Source organism: Acanthochromis polyacanthus, chromosome 13, assembly GCF_021347895.1.
Source record: "Acanthochromis polyacanthus isolate Apoly-LR-REF ecotype Palm Island chromosome 13, KAUST_Apoly_ChrSc, whole genome shotgun sequence".
Lineage (NCBI taxonomy): Eukaryota > Metazoa > Chordata > Actinopteri > Pomacentridae > Acanthochromis > Acanthochromis polyacanthus.
The window spans coordinates 33,389,672-33,404,392 of record NC_067125.1 but is presented as its reverse complement, the minus strand read 5'-3'; the positions used below and the strand labels follow the sequence as shown (position 1 = coordinate 33,404,392).

Here is a 14,721-nt window from a genome sequence, read left to right as displayed (position 1 = left end):
CATTTTTCATCTACATAATTGTTGTTTGTATTGTACAACTCATTAGGTCTGTGCATTAAGTCATATAGTTTTGTAAACTGGAAAAATGTAATTATGTAATAGCCTCAGCTTAATGTGAATTAGAATATTGTTATAGAAAAAAAAGGATGAGACTGCTCACATGAGGATTGTGCCTGCTAATGAATCCTCTTCCTACTTTTGTATTTTTATTCACAGACCGATATAAAGACATGAATTAATGAACAGTCTCTCCACATGTTTTCTGGGTCACATGTGCTAATAACCCAAGATGGGAAAGCTGAATTCAGGCTGTATGTGCATCGCCAGCTTGTCTCCCTATTGGTCGAAGCTTGCATCGATCACTCTCACCTCCCGCGGGGAAGCTCTCCTTCCTCTCGCCGCCATCGCACAGTGGGAGCCGGATCCCCGTGAACCTCGCACAGGAAGTCCACGGTCTCCTCCTCCATGACCACCTGGTTCACCGGACGCCGCACCAACACCGGGCGCTCTGCAGGGCAAGAGGCGGCCTTTAAACGTGCCCAAGTTTATCCTCCTCGAAAGGATTCTACCGCATAAATAATCTGGAGCTCACCGTACACCACCAGCTCTGCAGGATCGCTGTCCCTCTCTCCAACCATATTAGTGCCCACACAAACGTACATGCCAGCATCGCTCTTCCTGGTGTGAGAGATCATCAGTTTGCCCCCACGCATCTGAAAGAAACAACACGGTGACAGCACCAGACATTAATCTTCAGCGTCTCCTGATTAAAGACAGCAGATAGATGCTGCTCAAGCCTATCACCTCAGCTTTTAATGGAGAGCTTCATATTCCAGTGTGCTTGCATTGGTATAAATCATTAAAGTTTCATATTCAAGGCACAGTATGAGTCACTGCAATATACGTCTGTATAGTGGTTGGAGACATCATACTTATCGTTGATATTTTAGCTACATGTGGTCGTTTTACTTACACTTTTTCACTTGACTTATATTTTCGACCCAGGATTTTTGCAGATAAAGGAGCATTTATAAAGTTAAAATTCTACCGTCACTGCTTTCATTGCCTCAATAAACGACATCCTTCATCACATTTTCAAAAACACCTTTTACCCACAAGATATTGTGTCCTGCTGCTGGCTTTACAGACATGAGAGAACATGAAAAAAAGGACATTTTCAGTCCAAAACATGCAAAGGTGAATTATGGTCTATTAGAATTATTGTCAGTTCAAATGAGTGCCTCTTCTACTTGTATAACAGATTTCTCCTTGACTTTTAAAAACTGGAACATTTATAAATCCTAAGGAAAGAAATACAAACCAGAATCTACTGAGGTTCACATTTAGATTAGTACTAATTTAAACAATTTATGTATCCATAAGAAAAGAAACAATATTGTACATTTTTCTACTACATTCCATTGGAATGAGTCAATCTATGGATTTTTCTAACTTCTCAAACCTCTATTGATGTCCGTGTAAAGATGAGAAACGTAAAAAACTAGTCATGAATATGTATTATTTGAATACTCCTAAACATTAGAGGATTGTGCCTTTGCTGTGGACAATTTTCAGTCTTAGATTCATGCACATTTGATACACTTGTATTAACACCAGCATTACAGTATGTGGGAATGGCTGAAAATAAACTACAGCTTCCATGTTCTTTTTATCTGCTAAAATGTGGTGGAAAGTGTGACTCGTTGGTCTAGGAGCATGGTTCTTGCTTAGGAGGTGAGAGGTCTAGAGTTCAAATCCCAGACGAGCCCACCTGGGATAGTGGCGCATCTGTGGTTAGGCTACTAGTCAGATGGTATTGGATTATGCAAAACAGAGGAAAAAATAAATGGTTTCTGCAGCTTTATGGCAGAAAGATATAATATATGTCATATCCTACTCAATAATAGATTCATTCTTGGTTGACCTTTTCACTGGATCTATTGATGGTATGAAAAATGGAGAATATCTTATGCATTAAATGAAATATCAAAATATGTCTGCTTTTATGGTTAGAACACCAGATTCAGTGAACATTTCATGGAAGAATATGATACTATATTTTGCAAAAATGACATCAAATGTAACCTCTGTGGATGTTTTATGCACCACTTCATACATTTCTACAGATTTTGTCCAACATTTATTGCACACTATATTTGGAAATGCTGGGATCTCCACCACAGTGTAACACAGTGGTACAATTTGTGAAGATGGAGCCAGAGGATTTCATGTTTTTTTTTCATCCTCTAAATCACAGTTTATGTTAAACTGTGAAAGTAAAATCAACCACCAGCTTTTAGATTATCGCTTATTATCATTTATTTCTCCACCAAGGAGGCGGTTGTGTTGGTTTGTCTGTTTGTAAGATTTGGATGAAATTTTCAGGGAAGGTCAGAAGTGAAACAAGAACCAAGTGTTTAGATTTTGGCAGTGATGTGGTTTAGAGTCCGGATCCACGGATTTAATAAAGATTTCTGTATCACTGTGAGGTAGCAGCATAGTGTCACTGTAACTATGACAACTAGTGAACACTACATCAGCTGCCTGCTGACGATCACATGATTGCGATCACACTACAGATCCACCACTGTGGAATTATCGAGACTTATCTGTTCGCAATCATACAAGGAACAATTGATCAAATTGTGGGGGTGTTTCCGAGTCTCATCAATTATCGCCGCCTGCTACATATTTAGGTCATGCGATTCGGTGTCCGTACGCAATGCACACATGCATAATACACGCCTGTGCTCAGTGCAAGGTCATTTTGTTTGTGGGTACATCTACATTAAATGGCCACATTCTATACTGCCGTGTTTTCTGACACGACTTTTTTCAAGCTTTCAGCCACTGGAAATTATACAACAACTGAGCAGCCTTTTCTAGTTGTATATGTATCTTTGTTGTTGGGGAATTATTTTCATGTTAGTGCAGTAACTTTCATGTAGCTCTGCTTTATTATGGTTAAAGGTTGAGGTCTGAAGTCAACCAGAAAAGATATGTTTGTACTGTATGTTCCCTGTTCCAATGATGTACTTTCATTCTTCATATTGTTATCAATATTTAAATTTACAGACAATTCAGCATTGTGCTGTTTTATTTAAGGGTTTAACCCGGGTGCGCAAAATGTCCCTGAAAGAACTCACAGAGATGCGGTCATCCTTGGTGCTGACTCGGGCGTTGTTGCGTTTCCAGGACACGGTGGGTTCAGGGTGACCACGTGGAGGAACACACTCCAGCACGGCAGGCTCCCCAGCAGCCACCACCACGTCACTGGGGGCCTGTCGGAAATCATCTCTCAGGACTGGAAAGAAAACACAGAGACATCTAATTAGGTTCAGAAGCCTTCCCTGTAACAGACCCGCAGACTGGCGACCAGCAGCACAAACACACACGCACACATGAGACCAGCATCATCAAATGAACCACCAATTTGTCTTGAAAATAATTCAGACGGCACAGCATCTTCCTGGGTGAACGACCTTCCTGCTGGAGGTTGGCTGCAAATATCTTATTGAGAGAGAGTTGATTATTGTGTTTGCATGACTGCCCAAATCCGTAGCAGCGTCCTTGTTAGACCGTACTTGACTTTAATGTTTTCCCAGGCCTGCGTCCTACTCTGCTGTCTCTCCTGTCACAGCCGATGAATAATGCACATCACTCAGTCCAACATGGAGTAAACACATAACAGCGCATTCATAATTTAGCCCATGTGTGAGGGAGAAAAAATGGTCTCTGCATTAATGAAAGGATTGTGTCTCTGATTCAAATCACTATCTTACAGATGTGCAGCACAGCTCCGACTCTGAGCCTGTCAGTCCAGAAGTCTGAGCTCTGGCCACCCTGCAGATGACGACAGGATGAGAAGTTTGACACGGCGACCTTTGATATCTTCTAATCTTCTGCTATGATTGACAGATGAAAGCCTCAGAGTGAACCGTGAACCGAGCCTTCTCATGAGATCCTCTGTACAATGGAAACTCATACTCACATGCACACCGAAAAATGGCTTCTCATTGGACCACATCCTGTAGCTAAAGCCTAGAGGCTTTTTTCCACAACCAAAGTGTTTTATTCCAGCATAATCAATCAATACACTCTCCTTTTACACTTTCATGAATATTTCAGTGATCTTTCACTGATATAAAGATGAAAGATATCATCTACTGTTTTGCAAATCTGCAATCCAATGCCCCCTTAAACTCCTCTCAATCATATGGTCGGTCGAGCCAAGTGTTGTCTTTTCATTAGCCTTTCCAAAACCAAAAGGTCAAGAGAACAAGTGAACTACTTCTTCTGTTCTGGCGATGCCCACCGATTATTCATCTAGCTGGTCAGCAAAAGAGAAACCAGTGAACAAATCTTATTGGCTAAGAGCCTGGTGAGTCATAACCTCCTCCAACACGGTTTATTTCAACTCATGGGGATCAATAGTACTCATAAACATGCTGGCTAATGTGTGGTTTAATCAATTAAAACATGAGATAAAATTGCACAATTAATTATGATGTATTTGGAAACACATTAAATACAAATATCAAGAAAATTATAACATTGAACATCTGATATTCATTATTCAAAATGTGTTATATGTGAAATAAATTAGCAATAAGCATGGTTCCTATTCTGTGATAATCGTACAAAAACAATAGTTCAAATTAAAAACCATCTCCTGAGTTTCTGACTGAATTTTATTCTTTCATAATAAAATTTGTGCCGTCTTTAGCCAGTTTACAGGCTTATGTTAGTATCCTAGAGTCACTTCCAAAGATAAAGGGGAATGTTATGGGTTAACTACCTTAACTTGTGTAGGTTAAGAAATGGAGAAATGAGAACTACAGTAAGGCTCAGGGTAATGTTAGCAATTCCATCCTACATTTGATTTGGTTTAGGCAAGTTTACACTCCAGCAACTGCAGCCAAATGTGCCTCAGAGAGAGTTATGGTTGCCAAAACCATTGGAAATGATTTTAGATGTCATGATGGCTTAATTATGAGAATTTTCAGTATTTGGAAATAAAGCAACTTTCTGGAAACAAATCAAAATATTGTTTATAGCAAGTCTGTGTGCAGCATATTTGGTATTATTTATTAATATTAAAATGAGTTTTGTGTAATGATTTTGGGGAACAAAACAAATATTTCATCATTTCATGGCTGATGCTTGATTTGCTGCTTTTCTGTTGTTTTTTACTACACCTCAACTTCCACCTATTCATACACACAGTACACTTCTCATTCAGTTGTGTTATGTTTAGTTAGAATACAGTGAAATGGCTATATGTGGCACCTCTTTTTGTCCTTCCTAACTTTACACATTAAGAATTAGTGACATTTCTGTAATCCATCTTTTATCGACGTCATTCTCAGCTAATTACTCTGAGCACATAACAAAATCTATGCCATATTAATCATCCAATTATCCACAATTATCACAGTTGTTCAAAGACAGAAATTTATCTCTCATTCCTGTTCGACAGCTGAGATCGTCCTGGGTAAATGATGATAAATATTCCATAACTCAGAGAGTTTTCACTCAGGTCTAAAATGAACATCGGTCAATCCATTTAACTTATCAGCCTGTCGCTTCAACTCAGTTCGTGCTAAAATTGAACTCAATTGAACTGAAATGAAGTGGAAGTTTACCCTTCAAACCGAGTGGGAAAATTGGATTTATTTCTCTTTTTTTCAAAACGCTGTAAAATCTGATAAACAAGAGTGAGAGTTCTCCTAGCCTCTTTAACATCATTAAATTTCTCATTAGGCTGCAGTGGTATTTTAATTATTAATCAGGGTGTAATACATCTCAGAGCAGGTGATTATGTGTCAACAGACCAAACCGTAAAAAAAAAAAAAATCCTGCTAAAACAGAACAGTTAGGGAGCCTTTGCAGGAGCAATAGCTGAGACACGGGTGGACTAAAACCAGTAAAGGAACTCACACTCCTCCCAGAGGTCTGTTCACCAAATCAGCCCGACCCTGTTCACTTGGCTGCCTGTTTCAAACGCTTTGCAGAGCTGAAGGGCTAATTGAAAGCACTGCATTATTTTTAGACCTTGCTCTGTAAGGCCTGGTTAGATGGGCGCGCAGAGACCTTTGTTTCACAGCCATGGTGACTGAAGTGAAAAAGTTATGGGCAGGGAGCTAATCCCTGAACTGCACACACACACACACACACACACACATACTGACAGCCCACGCACACTCACATACACACCTTAGGCATTTGAATCCCGGAGTCCCCGAGCACAGACTCTCAGAAAGTGGGACATTTGAGGGTTGAAACACATGCCAGAGAGCAGAATATATTCCTGACATCACTGCCCCCAAACACTGCAACACAAGCCTCCGAAGTGTTCTTTGAAGCTGTTCTAGTTAACGTGATCCTTCCCTATTCTGACTTTAAAGTCTGCCACGCCAAGACGGAGTTTCCCACGGATGTTTACGTGATGACGATCCCGCCGCAGAATCGCCCAATCTCCTCAGAAACAGAGGCAGACTAGCCCTCCCTCCCGAGGGCCTACTGTCCCTGACTTCACTCCTCAGACGTAATACGACTGCAGTAATCCCCCAAACCAGGCTCCCACTTCTGTCCGTCCACACTGGGCTCAGACAGGCCGAGCGCTTACTGCAGGACATCCACGGTTTGACCCACAAATCCTCATTTCCCCCCCCACAAGGCACATCCTGGGAGCTTAAACAATAACATTAGCAGGTCCCCAAATGACTTTCATCATTATTTCTGTGGGCGCTATTTCCAAAGGCACCCGCTCATTTTCGCAACTTTAATATTTCAGGAATATACAGATTAGAAGATTTAATCTCCTCAGAATATTCATCACTTGATTTTTAAGTGATATTTATCTCTGTATTATGTGGTTCAGCAGACATGAGCTAAACTCCACGGTGAGGCCATCTGTTAGTGTTTTTGGAGAAATTAACATAGAAAGAGAAAGAGATTTATCATGGGGAAAATGGCTCGGTGCTGCATTTTGCATTTGCATTTGCAGTTCACAGGAAGATGGGGTGAGGTTGACAGGCAGGACAAGGGGAAAGAAAAAGCTTTTGTGCTAAACATGAGGTGACAGTGAATGTGGAAAGGAGACAGTGTGGGCCGGACAGATGTGCGAACAGATACCTGGATCTGTGTTTTCACGGCTGACAGGGTGGACAGAGAGGTTAAAGTGCACATTTTGGAGAGTCTGAGGCGACTCAACTGCCTGGCTCCTGTTGTTCTTTTCTTTCAGAGAGCAGTAAACCCGTTAGAGAGGTGGTCTAATCCCATTGCCATGATACTGCCCTGTCATAGCTAATGGAAGCATTGCCTACAGAGAAGAGAGATTGCTTTAATCCACCCATTGTCTGATTGTGCCGACAGCGGATGAGAAGGCACTTCAGGGCAAACAGCCTTTATGAGAAAGCCTCGGCCATAAATTCCCCCATTTACCAAATATGTAATGATGTTTCAATTACAAATGCATGAAGACAACATTTTACTGCACCAGCAAGCCTTGACAGGACTCCCATAAAGCACAGCAGAGGTGATTTGTACAGCTGAAGTTCAGCCTGACAGCTTTCGTGTTCTCTAAACTACACGTTAGGGATAATATACATGTACCTGTGGATTCTTAAAGAGGACATAAAGCAGAAGAAGCAGACAAAGAGTCTGCAAGAGGAACTTTCGATTCCTTCATAATCCTTCATCAGAAGTAGGAACATCTGGCTCCACAAGCCTTTTAAACAAGTTTTATTTTTTATTTGTCCTACTTTATTCTAATCCCGTCGCATCATGTGACCGTCTCCTCGCTGAGACAGGCAGAGATTCACATTCACGGTTTTGAAATAGACACCAACCACTGTTCCCCCCCTCCTCCTTCTTGTTTTCTTTTTAAGGGCAAAAAAAAGACAGTTTGGAGAATGGATTTCGGTCCACTCCCACTGTCTCATTATTCCGGTTTTTCAACAGCCGGTTACTGGCAGCCTACAGTAAAAAAGCAGAGAGAAAAACAGTCAGAATAATGACTGCTGCTGGCATTTCTGAGCAAAGCAGGTTCCTTACTATGAGGTACTCCAGAAGGGAGAGATGGCAGCTATACAGAAAGAACAAAAAAAAAAACATAACTTGTGGACCCTGGGGTGCAAAAAATGCATTTGAGCATAAAAAATATTATTTAAACTGCAAATGTGCAGCAAATGGAGACTGCCCTCTGAGCAAAGAAATCTATCTAAGCTGAATCATTGTGAGGAATTGTGTTTTGCTGCAAACCTAATGACTCAGAGGTGAAGTCAGCATTAATTCCTGCTTGATTTTCTCTGCATACTGTACAAAGCCCACCTTATTTCATCCCTCATTTCTTCTTTGAATAATGAGCACGACTTCCAGTTGTCTCTACAGGTGTTTTTTTCCCTTTTCTTGGAGCTTTCCGGGAAAATAAAGATGCAGGATCTCAGCTTCTTGCACCTTAAACTGACCAGTGTGATCACACCTCTACTGCAGGATGATCTGAAGAAGTGGCCACAGGAAGCAGAAACAGATGCAACAAATATTACAGTTTGGCAACAAGCAGTGATGCTCACAGCTGGAACCCACAATGAAGATTTGTAGCTTAACAAACACACATCAACCGAAAAAACAAAAGATTGTTCATGTCAGTCTCTGACTTGGCTCCATGTCTACCTTTAACAAAACATGCTGTATTAAGCCTAGGAGATTTTTTTTAGGCTGCAGGCAACAGAATCAGTTTGATCACATTAATCCAACGGAGGTATGAGAGGTTATGTTCGAACATCAGTCATTTCCAAAAAAGCTCTCAGAGAAGGGATAACACATGTCGGTAAAGCTGGAATTATGCTTCTCCAGGCTGCATACAAGCAAACATACACATGTGGGTGGTATAAATAAGTCTCTGTGTGTGGGTTTAATACTGAGGGTTAAAACAGGCACCATGGATGTATTAAGGAGAGCTGGAAACTGAACGCAAACATGGCACCTGCTCAGCTGTTTGCCTTCCACATGAGCTTGAAAAGGTTCCTAGCTACTGCATTTGTTCCCTTTTTTTGCTCTCTGTTGCATATTCACCCACAGACTTTGCATTCTGTTGCCATAAAAAATGTCAAAACTCACTTTTCTAGACTCTGGTGAAATTGTACAAAGAGTTTATAAAAATGGTGAGCACCCATTGGGAAATTATGCTATGTGTAGTAAATGTTTAACCTATTCTGAAAGCAATCAACACACAAGACTGTGATGTTATTGGCTGAAGCTCACAGGGTCAAAAACTGACCAATCAAAAGCCCTAACTAACTCTACTTCACCAAGGCTGACGAGTAAGCAGGGCGAGTGTTGGAATGATGTGTTTTTTGAAGTGTCAATCAGCTCACTGATTCCCATTGTGTGTCATGTATGTGTTGACTTTTTCTGTTAATTTCTCTGTTTGACATTTTACTTGCTTGCTGAGAGGGAATTGTTTGTTTATGATTTGTTACATTTTAGCGAAGCACTTGTTGGTTAGAATAGTAACATCTGACATTAGGCCAACTGTCAGTCATTGTACAGTTAAAAGCTTACAGAGTTACACTCCAAACACCCACCAGAAAAAAAAACTGAACTGTGAAGAGAGATTCAACAAAGGTCTCTTACAGTGATGGCAATGTGGGTCACGTGCAATTTGTTTTTGTTGCTGTTGCTACAATACCATAAGACTAGCCTAGCCGCGGTAGACCCGTGTTTCTGAAGGCACAAGGGTCTAGGGCCGCTCGACAGGGAGGGAGGCGGGCTAAAAGGTTGTCTTTCAAATCACTCTGCAGCAATTGGGTAGGTATACAACCAATCAGTGCAACGAATAGGCTGACGTAGTTCCGAGAGCACCGGCGGATTGTGGCTAAGTCCCATTAGCTCCCCAACCAGCGGAGCCGCGGAGCCAACTGGTATATTAAGGATTTGCCATATCCCGTCGGCATAAGTCCAAATACGTCTTTCTTCTCAATGAAACACTTCAGTGCCGTCCTTTGTTTATCTTTCAAGTTGAATTTTAGCTTCAAATCTTTAAGGGCTGTGGCCAAAGCGAGTCGAAAGATAACTGTTTATTGTGCGCCGGTTGTTTCTGCCAGAATCGTCACGCCTCTGTCGCCACTTCGTTACGCCCGCCTTCTGACTCTACACTTCATGGTGATTCGTCCGGCCAGTTTTAGGAGAATCCAGCCTCGAGCCTTATGGAGGGTAACTAGACCCACCCTGGCAGAGAATTAAATTCGTTGCCGTGGGTTGTCTAGCGGGGCTAGGCTATCATAAGACATCAATAGGTAGCAAATTGTTAAGCGGCAGCACCTTATTCAGTTCTCAACTTTTGCATTTCAAAGGCATTTGAGAAACTTTTGCCTTCATTTGGTAACACACAGTAGGAAAAGACAGGAAATGTGGGGAGACATCAGGAAAATGACATGTAGTAAATGTCCAGCCAGCCCCTGCTAGGGCCATTTCAGATACATAGTATAGATATTCACTACTTTTCATTTAAATTTGCTTCCCTGCTCCCTGCTCTGTACAAAACACAGCCTGCAGTTCAGTCTAAAACTCCCAGAATCTTGGTCATGTGATGGTTGGTTGCAGCTGAGTCAGTCAAGGCTTCGCAGTTGCACCGAGGAGCACAGACTTCTTTGTTTTATGCAGAATGTGGTTACTGAACAGTTCATTTGTGACAGATGTAAATATATTCTCATTATAATAAGAAGACATGTTGAATGTGTTTTTGATGAAATAGAACATTTTTAAGATTAACTTTGTTGGACTTTTCAGATGTCACAGATGATATTTACTGATTTCTGCAGTTCCTTGCTCTGACAAATGGTGGGGTTTTGCCGGCTTTAAAAATGAAAATATGCCTTCTGTGAACTCACTGGTGGGTTTGGGGTTCAGAAAGTTAATACATTCATACTGGAAAACTGTTGGGAGAACTGAAAACTTGACGATTCTTTCTGTTTTTACAAATTCTGGCTCTGATAAATGATGTAATTGTGGCAATACTTTAAAGATCGCATGTTTTTCTAATCCACAGGCAGATTTTGGGATTCAGAGGGTTAATGCATCCATAACGTCCACAAGAGAGCACTTCCAAATGTGAAAAAATGTAAGAAATATAAAAATGGAAATCAGTTTCACCCCAGTGTCAGCAAACCACACACACACATCTGTTAATCAGATGTGATTTGAATTTATCAATACTAACAGAGAACACCGTGACAAGAAGCGCCTTCAATTTATTTTCCCAAGGTCTGCTAAGAATATAACATTACTGTGCTGAAAAGAACAGCCCAGACCTCAAGGAAAATCTGAGAAAAAACTTCTCAACATGAGCCAAACTTGCCTGGCACACGAATCTCTGCGAGCGTCTGCGGTCTGAGGTTACCCAAAACACCCTGCAGTTCAGAGGAATAAACACAGTTTGTCCGATAACTTCAGCAAAAGTACCACCCAAATGAGAATTATCTGGTTAATGCACAGCAGATAAAAGTCTTAGTCATGCAGCCCGATACATTATGCATCATTTAATGGCAGTAACTGGGTACTAAATGTGGCTTAAACCAGGTTGGTGTCAGCAGTCCTGCTACCAAGTCTGAGTCATAAGAGTTGAACAGATGCATCGATATTAACTACAGCTCAGCGGGAATTTAAGGCTCTTCCCACCTGTTGTTCCTCAGACTCCTGCCTCACACACGGCCACCAGCAGCACACATTTCTGCAAGACCACCAGCTTAAAACTGGCCTCTCATTAGCGCTGCATACTCCCCCTCTCCTCCCACCTCCCTGCCAGAGCTAATTGGGTCACTATTTACCCCACAGTCAGCACAAGCTCACACAGAGGGGCGGGGGGGAGTCTAAGACCACCACCATGCTGTCTTAGCATATGCCCCGGCTTGCTGCAGGCAGCGAGATTAGAACAAAAACAGGCACTTATTAATACTGTTAGTCACTCAGTGCCTGCAGGTGAATCATCCCTTCCACTGTAATCTGCAGCAGCACACAAAGCTAAATTTTATTATCAACAATTTAAAAGAGGCAACATGACAGCATTATATCTTCTCCCTTGCTCGGATATCTGCATTAGTCGCTTATGGCTCCCAATATACAGCATATCTGAGTCCTCTATTTTTGGACACAAGCTACAGATGAGGTCAGCCAGCCATGAGCACTTCCACACACACACTGCCAGTAAGGAAGCCTCAACATGGTGGAAGATAAGGGCGCGCTCAAATTGCTGTTTTGTGTTTTTTAACAAGGACAATTCGACCTTGCTAATCTGTTATGCTCCTTCGCCTAATCAACCCAATGACTAATCCATTTCCCCGTGCCAAGCTGAGCCGTGGTTCAGCCCAGGGCCGAGCCACGCTGGCACGATTAGGAAGCAAGACAATAGCACGTGTCCTGGACCGAGGAGGGAAAATAATAGATGCGGCTCCTAGTGGGAGCTTTTTACTTCACTGCACTTTCACCAACATATGAGGAAGCTCACACTCTCCCACTGCAGACAGACAACACACCTACCAAATAAATAGAAGCAACAAAGCTATACGTGCATGCTCTCGTGATCTCCATGCGGCATGCTGAGAGGTGACTCTCAGGTGAGGTGATGGCAATCTAGTCGAGACAGAGAAGCCCTGTGCAGGTCAGTAAGCATGTTAGCTTTGCTGGTTTTCTAAAATTGAACATGGCTGTCCAAACACAACTACTCAGAGGTGGTTTATTTTCTGATATAAGAAAGTATAAGAAACTGATCGTCTTGCCGGACAAGACACATAAAGACATCACCTTGGACTCGGGGAAATATAATAATAGTCCTTTTAAAGACAGATCAACTGAGAGAGAAAATAATTGCCGGATGCTCAATGATGGGAGATAATCATTAGCTGCGGCGCTATCTTTCTGTGCTTTTTCCATCTGTGAAGTTGCCTGTAGAATTTATTTATAGTCTACTTATGTCAACTTGGCGCATTTACCGTTAATGTGGCTGCTTGCCTGCAGGTATGAAAATAGATATTCCAAATGGCTAATTTCTATGTTTGCTTTCAGTCAGACTTCAAACTAAACTTTTAAAAGGATTTCTGTAAAATAATGTTTTTCAAAAAGCTGCTAGGAGTTTGTAAGTTTTGCCTTGATTTGCACTGTTTTGTGCAATGGCTTGTTGCCCTGAATTTCTAAAACAGACATGGAGAGTGCTACAGCCGCATTAAGTGTAATTACAGCAGACTGAAATAAATCCGAATTATTCTTTAATAATGCCAGCTAACAGGGGTAAGATCAGAGTCTGTGTTTTTGTAGAAAGATTCTGACAGCAAGTACATTTCTTTGAAGTATCTTTTTCTATGAAAGTGAAAGTAGTTTCATTGGTCAACCTGGAAATGACTCTTTATAATGGAAATTCAAGAAAGATGCAGTTGAGGGCATGAAGGACAATTCTTCAATATCACTGAAAATCATTTACAATAATGCGAGAGTCCCACTCCTTTCCTGCCTGACGCCGATCTTTTGTGTCTCCCAACACTGCAGCAGAGGTGATGAGTTGAATGAGTGATTCAGCTTTTTTACTCGAGATATAGATTTTTTCTTCAGTAGTAATGCCACACTGCAAAAATACACATGTGCAAGAAAAAGTACTCAATACATACAAATGTTTCCTTTAACTATACGTATGATCTAATACTACATTATTATGAGTCAGACATTCGTGTAAAAGCAGGATTTTCCTGCTGTATCTGTTCGAGTTCTTGCTCGCTTTGAACTATTTCTGCTTGGGGCTGCAACTAATGGGTTTTTCTTATTTAGGATTAATATGCTGATTATTTTCTTCACAAATGAAGTGCTTGGTGTGCAAAATAATTTTTTTTAAAGGCAGTTAGAAAAAATCAGACACCTTCACAATGGTTGTTTTTCCCAACCAAACTTCAGAATAACAGGGAATAAATGAATATAATTAAAATATTTCAAAGAAAAAACACTAAATTCTAGCGTTTGAGGAGCCGAGACTGTGAAATATTTTGAATTGTTGAGTAAAAAATCAAATCAAAACTGCTGTAAATACATTTTCAATGAACTAATTCAATCATTTTGGCTGCTTTTCTTGTTTTAACTGTTGGGTGATTACATCTGTTAAAAAACATATTTTATAAGCTCTCGCTACATGTAGTTTGCAAATATCTTCAATTGTACAACTCTCTTAAATTTAAACTCAAGCACTATGCAGGTGTTAATCTTACACATAGTAACACTTCACCGCTGCTAAATAAATGTATTTAATAATGATTAAAATCACTTTAATGTTACGTAACTGGATGTCAGGGATGCTGAGTCTTTGAAACTCCAACTGACAGAATATCAATAGTAGCAAAAAATGCTTGATTTTATGACACTAACAAAAAAATATCCATCAGTAAATGAGAAACAGTTATATCATGCCAGATAGTGCATTAGCTGTGATCAGTATCTGCACCCACACTTATGTGAGATCAGAAAATAAGACCAGAATTTCCCCCTTTCCTGTCATTTTTATTGGAGTAAAGTGATTTATATGCCACATATTCAATGTTTGCCACAGTGACCAGCAACAAAATGTGTATATTTACTGAGCTGACTGTTTTGAAAGTGCAATTAAACACATCTCACACACACACACACACACACACACACACACACACACACACACACACACACACACACACACACACACAC

The 14,721-nt window shown here is 40.8% G+C and overlaps 1 protein-coding gene across 3 annotated transcripts in view; it reads right to left on the bottom strand.

The window, feature by feature from the left end:
* Window positions 1-14,721, bottom strand: part of zgc:77784 (uncharacterized protein LOC402947 homolog) — a 67,260-nt gene that overhangs the window by 39,334 nt on the left and 13,205 nt on the right. For all 3 annotated transcript variants that reach the window (XM_022211703.2, XM_022211692.2, XM_022211683.2), the window contains exons 3-5: window positions 3,147-3,304; window positions 593-713; window positions 370-508 (exon numbers count right to left, since the gene is read on the bottom strand). In XM_022211703.2, the coding sequence (XP_022067395.1) occupies window positions 370-508; window positions 593-713; window positions 3,147-3,304 (418 nt within the window). The remainder of the gene's footprint in view (window positions 1-369; window positions 509-592; window positions 714-3,146; window positions 3,305-14,721) is intronic.